This window comes from Rhinolophus sinicus, linkage group LG04 (genome assembly GCF_036562045.2).
Source record: "Rhinolophus sinicus isolate RSC01 linkage group LG04, ASM3656204v1, whole genome shotgun sequence".
NCBI classification, from domain to species: domain Eukaryota; kingdom Metazoa; phylum Chordata; class Mammalia; order Chiroptera; family Rhinolophidae; genus Rhinolophus; species Rhinolophus sinicus.
Genome location: NC_133754.1, coordinates 71756374 through 71771986, shown reverse-complemented (window position 1 = coordinate 71771986; position 15613 = coordinate 71756374). Strand labels below are relative to the sequence as shown.

At 31.9% G+C, this 15613-nt stretch overlaps 1 protein-coding gene and 1 long non-coding RNA gene across 2 annotated transcripts in view; one reads left to right on the top strand and one right to left on the bottom strand.

The window, feature by feature from the left end:
* MICU3 (mitochondrial calcium uptake family member 3) overlaps positions 1–15613 on the bottom strand; it is a 77992-nt gene that overhangs the window by 36863 nt on the left and 25516 nt on the right. Inside the window, exons 2-5 of the mRNA XM_074329724.1 lie at positions 13448–13601; positions 10560–10591; positions 4588–4666; positions 963–1045 (exon numbers count right to left, since the gene is read on the bottom strand). Of these exons, the coding sequence (XP_074185825.1) occupies positions 963–1045; positions 4588–4666; positions 10560–10591; positions 13448–13601 (348 nt within the window). The remainder of the gene's footprint in view (positions 1–962; positions 1046–4587; positions 4667–10559; positions 10592–13447; positions 13602–15613) is intronic.
* LOC141571046 (uncharacterized) overlaps positions 1–15613 on the top strand; it is a 76513-nt gene that overhangs the window by 58617 nt on the left and 2283 nt on the right. The gene's annotated exons all lie outside the window — the stretch shown is intronic.

Here is a 15613-nt window from a genome sequence, read left to right as displayed (position 1 = left end):
CTTTTGACAAGGATTTTTTATCTCTTCTCTTTCCTACCATGGAAAAGAATGATTTCATAGTTTCTCTTCCATGTTCTAGTCTCTGAAAAAAATACTAAGTTGTTGAAGAGGTTTTCTGATGGATTTTTAATGGCTTGCTACAAAGGAAAAATAGAAAATAAAATGGCTACTTATGTCATCTTTCCCTTTTCTCTTTACTAGGAGAGTATACGTGAATATAGAGTTGACCATAAATGCTAAGATTAGACCTTGTTAATAGAAGGAATAAACTAATGTTGATCTCTATTTTGGAGGAAAAAAACAGAATAGGTCTTTTGCTTCAGAAGTAGACGCAGGATACATGGGTAAAAAGAAATAGAAACATACTGAAAGGCCGGCTCAGGGGATATGATGAATGAGCAGCTGATGAGGTGGCTAGACCAGTACCAACACTGGACCAGTCAGGTGAAAAAGATGGAAAGGCAAATACCTAAGAGCAGTCTTACTATTCCCACTTTATATCAGCCTTTGGTCCAAGACAGATGGGAATAGAAAACTGGGAACAAGACTGGAATACAAGGCAGTAACGAGTGAAAGAAAAGTTGGAACAAAAATCATAAATTCTATAATGAGAAGGAAGGGAAGTTCCTGTGGCTGAGTTGTGATTAGGTGACTGAAATGATGGGGACTGACTATTAACGGGGCAGGATTGCCTGTTATCCACCCAATGTAAAATTTTTGACACATGTTAAACTTCTAGAAAATGTGGAAACGACTAAAATCATCTTTATATACTGAATATAATTTATAGTCTTACAATGTAAAGATTATTCGAAGTATGTAAGAATATACTTATTTATTAAATTAAGGTGAAAGCGTAAAATTTTCACTTTCTTCTACAAAAATATTCAAAATAATGTAAAAGTATAAAAATATAAGCAATATTTAATTATTGATAAAAATGCAGCATAGAATATACATACCACCAAAAACTCCTTTTTATCCACCATCTCATTGCCATCCGTGTCAAACATGTTGAAAGCTATTCTAAAGCCTGCATGTGGCTCTGCCAGAAAAAAAAGAAAAGTATTTGTGCAGTCTGAAAATGTTTTTAAAGAACAAAATCCGTATTAGCTATAAACAGTTATTCATAGTCTATACAGAAATACTTTCTTTAACAAAGGAATATGTTACTATTAGTTAAATGTAATAAAAGTTGTATATAAGTACACATATTACTGCTTCATATATTAGCTCACTTAGAAACAGAATTGATAATATACTTCAAAAGTACTTGTGTGATACTTGTTGCATAGCACTGAAGGTAAAATTTGACTACCTTCCTTCCAAAAATAAATATTTCTTTTTCTTATCCAAAGTCTCAGTTTGTTTAAAAGAAACGTATCAGCTCATCACATGTGAAATATTTTCAGTATGTTCGACTACTAAGAACAGAAGAAAAAATAAAAATACAACACAATGGACCAGACCAAATTTTTGAGAAAATTATAATGGAAATGACCTATGAAAATAAATGTCAAGCATCAGAGATTACATATTTGAGTTTAAACTTCTAGAGGCTTCAAAAACAGAAATATAAAATAAAAGCTTGAATAATTAATTCCCAGTTTCCCCCAGAATACAAGAAAGTATTGCTTTTCTGAGAAAGACAAACTTTCAAACCCTATGAACTGCTTTAATTTAATGAACTCCAGAATGAGGTTCAATCCCTTTCCTCTTTTCACTTCTAAAGCATAAAGAAGAAAATCTGGACAGAAGAAAACTTGAACGTGTCCTTCAAAGAGGAGCTCAGTGTACATGATTTTTTTTTTTTCCCAAAACATTTGACCAACTATTTTTGGAGAGGCTACCATGTGTCAGAGAATGTTCTTAAATACAGAAATGGACAAAAAAGATAAAATCTTTACCATCATGGGCCTTGCATTCAAGTGTGGTGAGACAGACAAGAACATGTAAACCAAAAAACAAATACTTTCAAATAACTTAAGTGCTATGAAGAAAATAAAACATTGTGGAGGGATAAAAAGAGAGAGATGGGAGAGGGAGCTATATTAGGGAATATGATCACGTAAGGATTCTCGAAGAATTCCCATTTCAAAGGAAAGCTGAATGATGTTTATTATCATGAGGCTGTTGATGCAGAGGGAGCAGAAAGTACAATTTCTTGAGGTGGGAATAAAGGCACAGAAAGGTCAGGAGGCTGGAGTGCAGTGAACTATAGCATTCAAGTTCCACCATTACGCGCAATGCAATTTAATTGAAAACCTTAGTAAACTCTTTATATAGTTCATGAAAACTACTGCATATGAAAGGAAGAGAATCACAAAACTGTATTAGTTATGCCATATATATTACTTTTTCTTATCAAGTAAAATATTCTTATAACAGCAATAAGTAATATTAATAAAGGACTTACAGTTTTAAAGAATATGTTAAGTATTGTTTTAAATGATACTAAACTTATCATAAATGATAGCAAAAGAAGCAACAAAATTAATTTTACTTTGTTTCACATGTTTTTGTAGAAACCCATATAAAATTTCCATTAATGATTCCAGAGATAGTGGCAAAAAAATATCAAAATTATAATGTTTACTTATGACTGTAACTTTTAAACTTGTTGCTAGTTTTCAGTACACAAATCTAACAAAATAAAAAAGTTGGAAATGGTTAACACTGTAAAGTACTTAATTACCTCTTAGTAATACTTGAATAAAACATTTAGATATTCATGCTTAGAATTTTAATTTTTGTATTACATTAAAAAACCAAAATCCTACAGCTATCCCTTTTCTGCTTTCAAGTCATTATTATTGATGAATTTAATGCTTCTTAAATGTCATCTAAGAAGATTTTATTTTAATTGAATGGCTTATACTTTCTGTATATTGCAACCTGAGATTTTTGTCACCCCAGAATTACAAACTTTAAAAGGAGTTTGAAGTAAATAAAAATATACATTCTGTCACTCAAATTCTTGTTTTTGGGCTATAATACACCAAATTAGAATTAATGCCTAATTGACTGGCCAAGTGGATCCTGAGAAAATTAAAATAAAAAATAAGCCAATAACAATTATCCAGACAGCAGATAGTCCTGATATTTGGGAAGAAGGCATAAAAAATCCTTACATAATCAGATTGTGAACTTTAAACTTCCATTTTACCTGATGCTCTTTGAGGCTACCCTCTTTGTTACAGAACAAAGAGGAGTCACTGTCAGGCAGTTTGTCAGAAGGGAACAAGCCAGAAGGCCCTGAAAGCATTCCCTTCTTTTGTTTATACTAGAATATTGTGACCTATAGACATAGTTCTGGTTGATTGCCATGAATGTTATGGGAGAAAGATTCTGGAACGGTCAATGTATATAAAGATACAATACTTAGATTCCATAGGGATCCCTCAAAAAAAAAAAAAAAAGAAAAAAGAAAAAGAAAGCATAAATGCAGGAAGAAAAAAGGGAAATTGGATGAGGAATAGGCTCTCTGTTTCCACAATCCCATTTTACTGACTGTTGTTCTAATTGATTTGGTGGAATACACCAAAGAGATGTTGGTTGGTATAAAAAAGTTTAATAACTGCTACACATCTTTTATTTGATAATTAACTCAAGATTTTGTTTACTGAAGGATTACTTAACATAATTACTTAACATGATCATAATTATCATGGTAGGCACTTGTCTATAGGACTAAATGGTTTTTGAAGTTGTGTAATTCACAGGGAAGGAGACAAAGTAACACATAATCAGTAAAAATGGTTAAGGAAAAGAGAAAATACTATACTAAATATACACTGTGGATTCTTAAAGCTTTCCAAAAAAATATGTAAATCTATTAAACTAACTCTTTAATTTCTGTTAAGGCCACTTGGGGTTAAAAATAAAACAACAATAAATGCTAAGCATATAGTTATGTTGCAATCTTTAGAAAATAAAAAAGTATACTTCAAAGAAACGTTTCTTTTTAAGATTAAATGAATCTTAAAGATTTTATTAATTAGTTTTTGCTATAAATATGTACAAAAAGTACACTGTAAAAGAAAATTGCAATAAGAGTTATATAATTTGATTGCAAGAAAATTATGAATTAATGAAATAAGTTAGATATATAGATATGGATACTAGAGTAAGTTGAAAGAGGTGAATTTTGCAGTGAGCATTATTTTTAAAAGAAACATGTTCAAATTGAAGCAGCCAAAGACATATTCAATAAGTTTTCATATTGATTAAATTAAAGAAAAGCTGTAATTCCCAAGAAATAAAATGGACATCTGAGATCAATATTTTTGAAAAATGCTTTCTGTGGGTAAATATAGCCTATGGTTATCAATACGGTTAAAAATGTTTTTATGTATAAAAGTTGACTTTGTTGTAAAAAATTTGGAATATATAAATATATATAAAAAGTAAAATAACAACCACCCTTAATCCCATTACCTAGAAAATATTAATATTTTGGTGTTTTTCTCTATGCACACTTACAAACAGTTCTAAAATTATTTTTAAGTATGAGGAAAATATATATATATGAATAGTATAAATAATTTGTGTCAATATTAAAATGCGTAAGTACTCATGTTAACTTACCTCTTTCTTTAAGATTTCGAAAGAGCTTTGATGATCCTTTCCAAACTGGTGGTGTTTCTGAGAGCATTTGATTTAACTCCTATGACATAAGGTACCAAGATACTGATTGATAGGTAAACCAGTGCTTATAAAATAGATCAAAAATATTTAAATGCCTATGCAAAAAAATTCTCCACTCAGAGGACCAGAGACATGGCTATTTTAATCCTATTCTATACCTGTGGTTCATTCAACCATAAAACCTAATATTTGCTCATAGTCCAAACATAAAATAAATGATAAAGATGCTACATAAAATTCACTTAGACTACCAAAAATTTCAGATAAATTTTATAATTGGAATAACATATATATGATGTTTAAATTAAGATAAAACTGAATTTAAGTTCTGGAGTCAGATAGAAAAGGACAGTTTCATGAAAGATTTCCTAATTAAGGTCGGACATGATTACCTGGCTTCACACACTGTCCATTCTCTGTAACCCTCTTGGACTTAGGGGCCTTTGTGGTAGAAGAAGTAAATGGACAAAAGATTATATTGGGAAGGAATGGAAAGTATTTTAATAGTGACTCAAAGAATGATGACATGAGATGAAGTGGGAGGACAGGGGTATGGAGTTATTGTGGACACTGTTTCAATGTTTTTTTTAGTTTTTCCTAATTTCAACTTGAACATTCAGTAAAGAACACAGACTTCAATTACTGATTAGTCAGTTTCTTTTTTAATCAAAGTATCACAGTTGGGAGTGGGGAACTATTTTGGATAATTTTAAACATTTGAATCACTGCTCAGATACTATAACAATTTTGAATGTATCGTACATGCTGTGTTAAAAATAAGTGAAAATTATAATTTGGTTAAATGTGAAGGAAATTATTAAAGGATTTGGTGAGATAACTTGAAATAATTTGAAATTTAAAAATTACTCTACTAGACTGGATTAAGAAACTGTGGTACATTTATACAATGGAGTATTACTCAGCCATAAAGAATGAAATCTTACCATTTGCAACGATATGGACGGACCTAGAGAACATTATGCTAAGTGAAATAAGTTAGTCGGAGAAAGACAAATACCATATGATCTCACTTATATGTGGAATCTAAAGATCTGAATAAATAGGCAAAGTAAACAAATAGTTTCAGAAATACAGAAGAAAAACTGATGGTTGCTAGATGGGAGGGGGGTGGGGATGAGGAAGAAGGGGAAGGGATTAGACAGCATAAATTGGTAACCACAATATTGCCACGGGGATATGAAAGACAGTTTGGGGAATATAATCAATAATGTTGTAAAGATTTTGTAAGGTGTCACCTGTCTTATTAGGGAGACCACTTCATAGACAGTGTAGATGCTTGACCACTGGGCTGTACACCTGAAGCTGAAGCTAAATAATATTGGATGTCAACTATAATGTAATATATATATATTTTTGCTCCAAAAGATGCAGTAGAGCTGATTGTCTGGCTTCACACACTGTCCATTCTCTGTAACCCTCTTGGACTTAGGGGCCTTTGTGGTAGAAGAAGTAAATGGACAAAAGATTATATTGGGAAGGAATGGAAAGTATTTTAATAGTGACTCAAAGAATGATGACATGAGATGAAGTGGGAGGACAGGGGTATGGAGTTATTGTGGACACTGTTTCAATGTTTTTTTTAGTTTTTCCTAATTTCAACTTGAACATTCAGTAAAGAACACAGACTTCAATTACTGATTAGTCAGTTTCTTTTTTAATCAAAGTATCACAGTTGGGAGGGGGGAACTATTTTGGATAATTTTAAACATTTGAATCACTGCTCAGATACTATAACAATTTTGAATGTATTGTACATGCTGTGTTAAAAATAAGTGAAAATTATAATTTGGTTAAATGTGAAGGAAATTATTAAAGGATTTGGTGAGATAACTTGAAATAATTTGAAATTTAAAAATTACTCTACTAGACTGGATTAAGAAACTGTGGTACATTTATACAATGGAGTATTACTCAGCCATAAAGAATGAAATCTTACCATTTGCAACGATATGGATGGACCTAGAGAACATTATGCTAAGTGAAATAAGTCAGTCGGAGAAAGACAAATACCATATGATCTCACTTATATGTGGAATCTAAAGATCTGAATAAATAGGCAAAGTAAACAAATAGTTTCAGAAATACAGAAGAAAAACTGATGGTTGCTAGATGGGAGGGGGGTGGGGATGAGGAAGAAGGGGAAGGGATTAGACAGCATAAATTGGTAACCACAATATTGCCACGGGGATATGAAAGACAGTTTGGGGAATATAATCAATAATGTTGTAAAGATTTTGTAAGGTGTCACCTGTCTTATTAGGGAGACCACTTCATAGACAGTGTAGATGCTTGACCACTGGGCTGTACACCTGAAGCTGAAGCTAAATAATATTGGATGTCAACTATAATGTAATATATATATATTTTTGCTCCAAAAGATGCAGTAGAGCTGATTGTCTGGCTTCACACACTGTCCATTCTCTGTAACCCTCTTGGACTTAGGGGCCTTTGTGGTAGAAGAAGTAAATGGACAAAAGATTATATTGGGAAGGAATGGAAAGTATTTTAATAGTGACTTATTTCTTATTTTCAGGGAAACACAGTATATACAATGTCAGAAGGGTAGAAGCTTCGGGGAAGGGATTATCACTTTGTGAGGGGTGAAATGTCTAACTATTATTTGTTTTGTACACTTGAAACTAATAATAAAAAATTAAAATTAAAGTTAAAAAAATTAGTCTACTAAGTAACACACTGTAAAAAAACTAGAAACCTCTTCTATTTAGTGTTTTGCTTCTTGCTACTCAAAGTGTGGTTCCCCAATAGCCCAGGCATCATTACTAGGGAGCTTGTTAAAAATGCAGAATCTCAATTCCCACCCCAGACCTGCTGAATCAGAATCTGTATTTTTAACAAGATCTGTGGGTGATTTTTATGCACATTCAAGTTTGAGAAATACTTTAGACAAACCCTTCCTGATGCAGCTGAACCTAAAAATGTTCTGTGACATTTATAAACTATCTTTTTCATTATAAGGCAGAATTGCCACGCAAATAAGGAATCCTTGGATGCCAAAAGCAAGAGAGGTATTTTTAGGGGATTTATGGACTCCCTGAATCCCATCTGTGACTCCTGGCTTTCATTTCTTTCACAGTGTTATCTCTGCACTGCAGGTAACAAATGCCACCAGGCAATGGGTAGCAATGGCACAGATGTAAAAATTCACGTATGAATAATGAGAACCTGGGGTATTTATTGTCTAAACAACAGTAAACTCATAAATATTTTTGTTAGAGCAATAGATTAAATAAAACATTTTGAATACATTTTATACACTTTAACTTATACCATCTCTATTATGTAAATATTAACAAAGAGATCTTAATATTTTAAATGTTTCCATGTATTCGACTTAAACTCAGTTACAGTTTACGACCAAAAAGTCATAGCTACCTTTTATTACATGCCCTCTGTGTGGTTGGCAGTGGGCTAATAACAATATCTCATTTCATTTTAATAGACAATCATTATTATGTATATTTCACTGACATAAAGAGGATAAGTAACTCACCCACGGTCATACAACTAGTGAATGACTGGCCAGATTCTTACTGATTCTAAGCACTTTATTTTAGTAATAATTTAGTTTCCTCTGGTCTAGATCATCTAACTGACACACTGATTTTCTCTGTCTTCTGTTAACTTTAAGGACTTTTACATTTTATTAAAATCTGTATTTCCACTCATGCTGGGAAGCTCTCCCCACTGCCAGTGCCTGTCTTTGTCTCTCATACGGGTACATATACTGGCCAATCTATTAATAACTATGTTTGTCCATTTTTTTCTTATTGAGCTGATTAACTTTTCTATATTGATTTACCAGAGTTTTATATAACTACAAGATACTTAAGCTTTTCTGTTAATATCTTGCAATTCTCCCATCTGTCACACATTTTTTAACATTGTTGATACTGTGTTTTGGTGTTCCAAAGGTTTTGATATTTAACTTAGTAAAATTTGCCACTAATTTCCTTTGAGTTTTGCTTTATGTGTCCTGTCTAACAAAACCTCCCAGGCCCCTCATTTTGCTTTTAATATCTCAGAATTTTTGTTTTCCAAAAATAAGAACTTAATCCATCTGAAATTTGCTTTTGTATATGATAGTCAGTTTGAGATCTAATTTTACCTGCTCCCATGTTGGAAAGACTATTGTTTCAATACCTAAAGGCCAAATCTTTCTCCAATGATTTGTAGATCTTCCCATACATGCCTGGATCTGTTTCTGGACTCTGAGTCTGTTACTTTGATCTAATTAAAAAAAAATTCTTATATTGATACAATACTATTTTAATTATTATAATACTATTATTAATCTTATATGGAACAAGCCCAATTGTTTTCATCCCAATTTCTCCCCACTTCTTCCTTTTCAGAGTTATTCTGAAAATTCTGGGCCCTTACTCCTCTAAATGAATATTTATAAACATGATATATTTCTGTGTTTACTCATGTCTTTTTAAAAATATAATAACATTTTTTACCTTTGTTAGGTATCTAAGTATCTAATAATTTTTGTTACTATTGTAAAATGTATCTTATTTGATAGTAGTTTCAAACTGCTATTGCTGGTACAGAAACATTTCATTAACTTTGGTTCACGGATGTTACATCCAGAAGCAACCTTGCTAAACTTTTACTAAATTTGAAATCTATGTATTTTTACATTTTTCTCTCAATCATATTGTTTGCTACTGTTCCAGTTCTTTTTTTTTTTTCGTCTTACTACAATGTATAGGCTGAACTGTGTCTGCCTCAACTTCACACTTGAAGTCATAACTCTCAGTACTGCAGAATTTGACCGTACTTGGAGATAGGGCCTTTAAAGAGATAATTCAGGTTATTAAATGAGGCCATTATGGTGGGCCCTAATCCAATGACTAGTCTCTATAGTAAGAAGAGATTAAGAAACAAGACACGCACAGAGGAAAGATGTGAAGATGGCAGTGGGAGAAAATGGCCATCTACACGCCAAGGAGAGAGGCCTCAGAAGAAACCAACTCTTCAACACCTTGTTCTTGGACTTCCAACCTCCTGCACTATGAAAAAGTAAATTTGTGCTGTTTAAGCCACTCAGACTGCTGTAGTTGTTATGGCAGCCCTAGCAAATTAATGCACTACACTGGCTTACACCTGTAGGAAAAGAGTTGAGTAATAGTTGTGAGAGCTGACTATATGGATTATATCTAATTTTATAGAGTATCTCTAAAGTTTCACAAGTAAACTGGATGTTTGCTACAGGCTTCTGGAGAATTATTTTTAACTGGTTAAGGAAGTTCCCTAGGTTACTAGGCTAATACTCTTCCTCTTTTTATATTGAAGTTTATAACACATATAAAAGTACAAAAAAGAGTATATGTAAAATTTAAAGTTAGAAATTGTTGAGAAATAGAAAATAACCAGTACTTTAGAAGACTCTTTGCACCCCTCACTGATGATGTTCCACTCCATCTCCCCAGAGGTAAATACTATCTTGAGTTTTATATTTATCATTCCTTAGTTTTCCTACCTATGAATGTATCCTTAACAATATGGTTTCATTTCCTCAGTTTTGGACTTTATATAAGTGGAATTATACTTTATATGTTTTTGAATTGCTTACTTTGTCACTATATTTCTAAGATTCATCTAGTTAAAGCATTGCTATAATTCATTTATTTTCACTGTTCATAGTATTCACTGTACAAATATATCAAAACTTATTTTTCAATTCTACTATTGCTAATGTTGATCCACATATTCATATGGCACTTTGATGTGATTTAATTTGCAGAAAAATTACATATATCACATTATTTATATATATATATATATATATATATATATATATATATATATATATACAGAGAGAGAAAGAGAGAGAATTTATCTGTTCACCAAGAGCTTTATCTTACCTGTTTGGAAAGTGACTTCCATATTTTAGCAACTATAATAAAAAAAATAAAAGAATCAGACAATAAATATTTCATGTAATATATATCCAAATTCAGTAACTATCTATAACCATTATTCATAACACCAAGCTTTTATATCTAAAAGGCAAAGTTTCTTTAACCTTAAGATTTGGATCTATGATATGATTTTACTTATGTTATGCATTTTTTTCATGTACTATACACTATTTATAATATATAAGTGGAATAGGGAACACATTTTCCATAATCATTATTTTATTTTGGGGATTTCTGGATGTTAGTTAATTTACTGCATATCAAATATCCTATGGGCTTAAAACACAAATAATGATATTTATTAAATATTCATACTAGGATATACAATATTAACAATTACAATTTTACTTTATTGTAATAAATTACAATAGTAATTACAATTGTAATAAATAGGGAGCAAAGGGAAAAAGGGATGAAGGAGACAGCAAGTAATGTGAGATGGAGAGTCTCATCCTGTTTTCCATTCTTTTCCTCTAAGAATGCTACAGTTGAATAAAATACCAGGGATCAGTTTCTTTTTCTGATTCCTCTTCACATCCCTGAAGATCTCAAAAACTATAAATCTTGTAATATTAAAATAAATGTGAGTCATATTGCTGTTTACTTTGCTCAGGTTTGAATACTGTGAATATCTAATGACTGCCCAAGAATTATCTCCAGGTTTATATGTGATTAAGTCCTATAAGACATCTGCATTAAAGAACTGGTAAATATTAATTATTTCATCTACATTACAATGACAATCAATAATATTTCTACATGGCAATGTGGTTATTTCTGTATGATTAACCACAGTTAAGGTAAACAATAAATCAAATTGAAGATTTTAAGATAGGCATTTTTTGCTATATAACTCTCTTTTTAAAGCAATATGTCATTTTAAGATCAAAAGAAGTATGTTCTAAAATTTAGCAAACTGATTTTAATGCAGATAGATTTCTTTACCAGGTAGCAACAGCATCCTTACTTTACCCAAGATAGTTTATACAAATGTGTAATCAGTGATTAAAATCACAGGTCTATAAAGCAGAATTTAGCATTTAACCTTAATTAGGATAACTGTATACATTAATTTTTAAAGACATCCTCCTTCCTAATGAACAGAACAATGCAAATAATATTTATATTCTTTTGCTTTTGAAAGAGAGCAGTAAGAAGAAAAATAAATGGTACAAAAGTACATGCACGTGCTCTTATGCAATGTTCAGAGGCTATTTATCAAAAGAGGAAGTTAGACACGCTCTTGAGTTTTGTAGGGTTTACGAGATTTCCAGGGTAAATTATTCACAAAAGACATATTCATTCTTCCGGATATGTCTCCATGTTCAATATTATTAGCTTTTTTCTTTATAAAGACTAAAGAGCCATTAAGATTGTTCTTCAAAGGATTTTCTGATTTTCTAAATTCCTTATTTCATATGAAGTTACTCCATATATAAATATAACTTGGGTCAAGAGGGACTTCAATTCTATTGGATATATTTTATTTCTTAAGCTATAGGTTGATGTTCATTATATTTTTAATATTTCTATGTAGATCTGAAAATTTTTAATACATTTCTGAAACTAAAATTAAAATAATATTTGAAGCTATATGAGAATAATCAGTTATTATTATAGCTCTGTAAGGGAAATTCACCTTTTAGGTTCTATTTAAGTAGGTAACATAAGAAATTTTTTTGATTTCAAACACAAAGTTATAATCAACAATGAGACGTATATCTCTATTAACATTTATTTAAACTACGTATAATTATTAAGCAAATGTTTACACAGCATACCATTTTTGTTTTCTGTTGAGGTCACCATACAATTATATCAAAGATTGTTTAAAACCTTGGTTATGAAGTCAAGTGATAATGATGATGATGCCAGCTAGCCACATTTATCAAGTGATTATTGTGTGTCACAGGTACTACGCTAAACAGTCAATCCTCAACTGATATATTCAATCCTTAAAAAACTTCATGAGGCTATTATTACTTTTTTATAAATATGGAAACAAAAAATTAAATAAATTAACCAAGTTCTCAATGCTACTAACTGAATTCCAAGGTTTTAACACAAGTCTGTCTAATTTTAATATACTTTTCCTGCTTTTCTACCTGTGAGGCATATTCTGTTCATATACTTCATGAAAAACAACATATTACAAGAGATTGAAAACAAAAACAGATACGAGAATCCAACCGTCTTCTATTAAGTAAGACATTAAAGAGATTTGCAAGAATGTACATAATGCCCAAAAGTTTGAGAACCACTGCTCTAACATATGGGAAGGTGAGAAGCAATTAGCCTATATTTACATGGCAGGAGCCATGAGAAAAACAGAAGAGATACAGGCAGAACCTTGCCCAGGTCTAACGTCAAAGCCGGTCCTCTCAATTACTCTGTTCAAGATGGATATAAGAATGGAGCGGACAGGATATGAGCCTATTATAAAGAATATCAAGCATAAGGTGGTGTTTAAGTTTAATGTACTGAGAAACGGGACAACAGGAAGTTTCTGATAAGAGAAGAGACACTAGTAGGAGTTTATAAGAAATATTAATCTGGTAACACTGTATAGCATAATGTCTTCCAAAATACTGTATTACTTGTTTAGTTGTTCTGAAAAACTTAAACAGCTCCACACTGTTACAAACCAGAGATAAAGAAAACAATCTTATAAAGTTATTAAGAGAACTGACTCTGGGTGGTGAACACACAATGTGACATATAGATGATGTATTACAGAGTTGTACACCTGAAATTTACGTAACTTTGCTAACAATTGTTACCCCACTAACATTAACTTAAAAAAAATAACATAATTTAAAAAATATACTTACATTTGGGCTCATCTGTTGTAACAGCCAAAATAAAATCATATGGAGTCATGAATAACTGCCCTTCACATTCTACAGAAGCAAACAAACGAAATCGCCTTTCCCGAGACGTAGCATAGAGGTCTAAGTCTTCAACGTCTGTTCTGCCAATAGCAACCTAAAGTTAAGAAAGCAAATAAATTTGAACTGTGTGAAATAACATCTCCTTTTAGGATATAAATGCTTTTAATTATGTTAAAAGTGAATTAACAAAGTAAATGAAAATTTGAAAATATTGTCTTCTGAAGAACTCAATAATTTTATACATTATCCAGATGAAATACCATGAATCAAGATTTGAAAGATCCTACAATGAATATTATTAAGGGCCTGAAGATTTTAATCTGATATTTTGAAGTACTTGTAATCTATTTCTTTAATTTTAGCCTTGGAGAACATAAAATTTCTGAGCTAGTAGTTTTAACACTAATACTTGCTAAATGCCTACTATGCATCCTCTATATAGGCGTATTTATTTAATTACAAGTCTATTCACTATAGTTTATTAATTTTCTAAAGGAAGAAGTGAAACCGCGATAGGCTGTTCATGGCTACCACTGAGGAAACCGTTTAGTGGCAGTGTCAGAACTAAAGTTGCTAACTCTAGATCAGTATATAGTTCCCACCAGTAGTTATTCTGACTTCTACCTAAGGTTACGATGAACAGAATTAGAAGGAGAGTGTATATGAAGAGAAGCAAGTCTCTTTTGCTTTCCTTAGTTTCAAGAACTTTCTGTATAAATAATTTTTCACTATTATTTTTTTTCTCTAAACTATTACAAATTTTTTTAACATAATGATTTTTTCTGAATACAAAAGTGACAGTTATTGTATATAATTTAAAAGACAAAAATCTTTAAAATTTAGATATAATTTTTAAGTTTTTTTGGAGGCAAAAAATGGGGTTTATACAATACTGTTCAGAAATCTCATCCTTTTTACTTATTCATATATCACAGCCATTTTCCCAATTCACTAAATGGTCCAATAGGCCATTTTTAATAACTGTAATATTTCATGGTTAATGTTTACAGCATGACATAATAAAAATTCCAAATGGTTGAATATCTAGGTGATTCATAGTATTTTACTATTATAAAACAATGTTACAATGATCAACCTTGAAAATATCCAGGAAGAAGAAAATATGAATTTTAATATCAGGAAGAGGTGTGAACATTCTAGGTTTACACAGCATATCTAAAAGATGAATAATCTTCCTGGAACAGAGGATTAGCATTCATGGAAAAGGGTAAATTTATAATTTTTGAATGCCAGACTAAAGCACTGGAATTTAATCTGAAAGAACAGAAATGGATTTAGGGTGATTCTTAAGTGGTGCAATGAAACAAAGAAAATGGTGCTTTACAAAGATAAAGCAACCTGGTACCAGAGACCAGCTAGGTCAGCAGTATATTAATAACAATACTCAGGTAATCCATAGGTATTAGGAAATTGTTTTGGCTCTGCCATGGGTGATAAGTGAGACAATGAACAACTTACTGTCAATAATGGGCAATAATCTCCCTGAATATTCCTCAGGGATCAGTCTACCCTTTTATGTCCTATGCTACACATATTCCCAGGGGTTTCTTCTTCCTCTCAGGCAGGGAAACCAATCCTGCCCGTGGCCACAGTTTACTTGCCCGCTTTCTTCTTGCTAGGCCATTTCCTTGGGTCTAGGTGGCCCCCAATCAACCATGACTCTTCTCCAGGAAATTTCCTGGAGGACCACTCACTATGAAGCTGTTTTTGCACCACAGTCTGAAGTTATGCCTCTGGCTAACATCCTGAACTCCAGTTTCTACCTTTAACGTCTGTTTGCTAGGACTTAATATGGACTCGATCTGGGACCTCTACTACCTGTACTGCCATTACTGCTCATGAGGTGCCGGTGTTTTTTCATCCAACTTTCCTTCCTTAAGCAGTCTATCATTTGTCCCAGCATGCCAAACCTGCTAGACCACTGCAGCTGGGAATTGGATCCATCTTCTATGAGCTAATGCTCACAACTCCTCCTTCTCCTTAACTTCTACTAACAATCAATTAACAAAGCCTGTTGTTCTCCCTCTAGTTTCTCACATCCACCCACTGCTACTAAGCTTTCTTCAAGTACTCACTACTTCCCTA